The following is a 1,546-nucleotide window of genomic DNA, read 5'->3' as shown; positions in this document are numbered from 1 at the left end:
TAACAAACCAGAAATCGAACAGTTGTATGTGTGGGAATAGTGTCTGAGGTGTCCTAAAATGTGGCGAAATGTCACATTTTATGATAATATGAGTATAGTGTGATCATGTTGTGAGAAGAAACACATATTAACAGAACAGAAATTATTAAACATTTATATGTGATACAAATTAAATTTGAACAAAAGAGGGGAAGGATGGAATAAATTAAATAAACTAAATAAAATGTGGCGGAATGTCACGTTTTATGATAATATGAGTATAGTGTGACCATGTTATGAAAAGAAACTCACATTACCAGAACAGAAATTAAACATTATGATATAAATTAAGGTGATTTGAACAGAAGAGGGAAAGATGGAATAAATTAATTAAATCAAACTAGGATGAAACCTCATGTTACGTTGGCGCTGTGTTGGGGCAATTTCTCACTGCTGCATACTTAGCTGTATATTTTGTCCATTTTATGTTCCCCATTTTCTGATTAATGTTAGAATTGGTGGTTATGTACAAGGCTCCGATAACTTTCCTCTATCCTTTTCTCAGTCCTTTTCGTATTACTTCTGCTTGTTGCCAGTCGGGTAGGTGACCTTCTCGATAGCCGATGGTATCGAAGGTCTGCCTTGTGTTCCCTGATCCTGGTTTCTAGACCTCTGTAGCTCTCTCCGTAATATGATTTTTCACAACCACCACATGGTATTTTGTAGATGATGCTGAGGTTACTTGATGTGCTTGATGTTGGCGTTACAAGCTGTTTTATCCTTTTCTAGTGTCGCTCACAACATCCAGTCCTATTGGACGAACTGCATCCCCCAACAATCGTAAAAAGTTTGAGCTTGATACAATCAAATATTGTTTGTTCTTTCTATTTATCGGGTTTCTCCGTTGTCTGATGTCTCTTGCCTTCCGTGAGGAGTTGGATATCAGGCCCTCTGGATAGTCCAGTGCCCTGCAAGTGCTTTTTTTACGGAGAATTTCATCCTTGAGGAACTCCCTGCTACAGATCCTAAGAGCCTTGAGGAAAAAAACCCGATTACTACTGCTTTGGTTCTTTCCTCATGCGCACTATAAAAGTGTGATAGGTCGTCTTTGTTAGTAGGTTTTCTGTAGACCCTAAATAATGCTTTGCTGTCTCGTCTAATAATTTCCGTGTCCAGAAGAGGTAGATGACCGTGTTATTCAATCTCAATAGTGAATTGAATGTTAGAGGTTATTTCATAAAGTTTGGACAAATTTTCACCAGCATCAGTCTCCATTGGGGAGATGAGCAAGCAATCGTCTACATACCTGAACCAATGTGCTTCGTTGGGGAGAGTTTTCAAGAAATGATCCCTCTCCAACACCTCTAGATAAAGGTTCGCTGTTGGCTGAACCAAATCTCATGCATCTTTCTATGAGTTGCATGTAGTCTCTTTTTCCGATCGGGAGAATACTCTCGTCGATTGATTGTAATGCTTCCTTGATCGCGTCGATGGCACCCACTATGGAGACATTGGTGAACAATGATGTTATATCATAACTGATTAACCTCTTCTGTGAAAAATTTAT

General features: G+C 38.7%; 1 protein-coding gene across 1 annotated transcript in view; it reads right to left on the bottom strand.

The window, feature by feature from the left end:
- Positions 1–863: 863 nt before the first annotated feature.
- LOC143018766 (uncharacterized) overlaps positions 864–1,546 on the bottom strand; it is an 875-nt gene continuing 192 nt past the window's right edge. The window contains exons 1-2 of the mRNA XM_076174347.1: positions 1,286–1,546; positions 864–947 (exon numbers count right to left, since the gene is read on the bottom strand). The exon at positions 1,286–1,546 is cut by the window's right edge and continues 192 nt beyond it. Of these exons, the coding sequence (XP_076030462.1) occupies positions 864–947; positions 1,286–1,546 (345 nt within the window). The remainder of the gene's footprint in view (positions 948–1,285) is intronic.

This window comes from Oratosquilla oratoria, chromosome 35 (genome assembly GCF_046742065.1).
Source record: "Oratosquilla oratoria isolate Oo_2021 chromosome 35, ASM4674206v1, whole genome shotgun sequence".
NCBI lineage: Eukaryota > Metazoa > Arthropoda > Malacostraca > Stomatopoda > Squillidae > Oratosquilla > Oratosquilla oratoria.
This window is presented reverse-complemented; position numbering and strand designations above follow the sequence as displayed.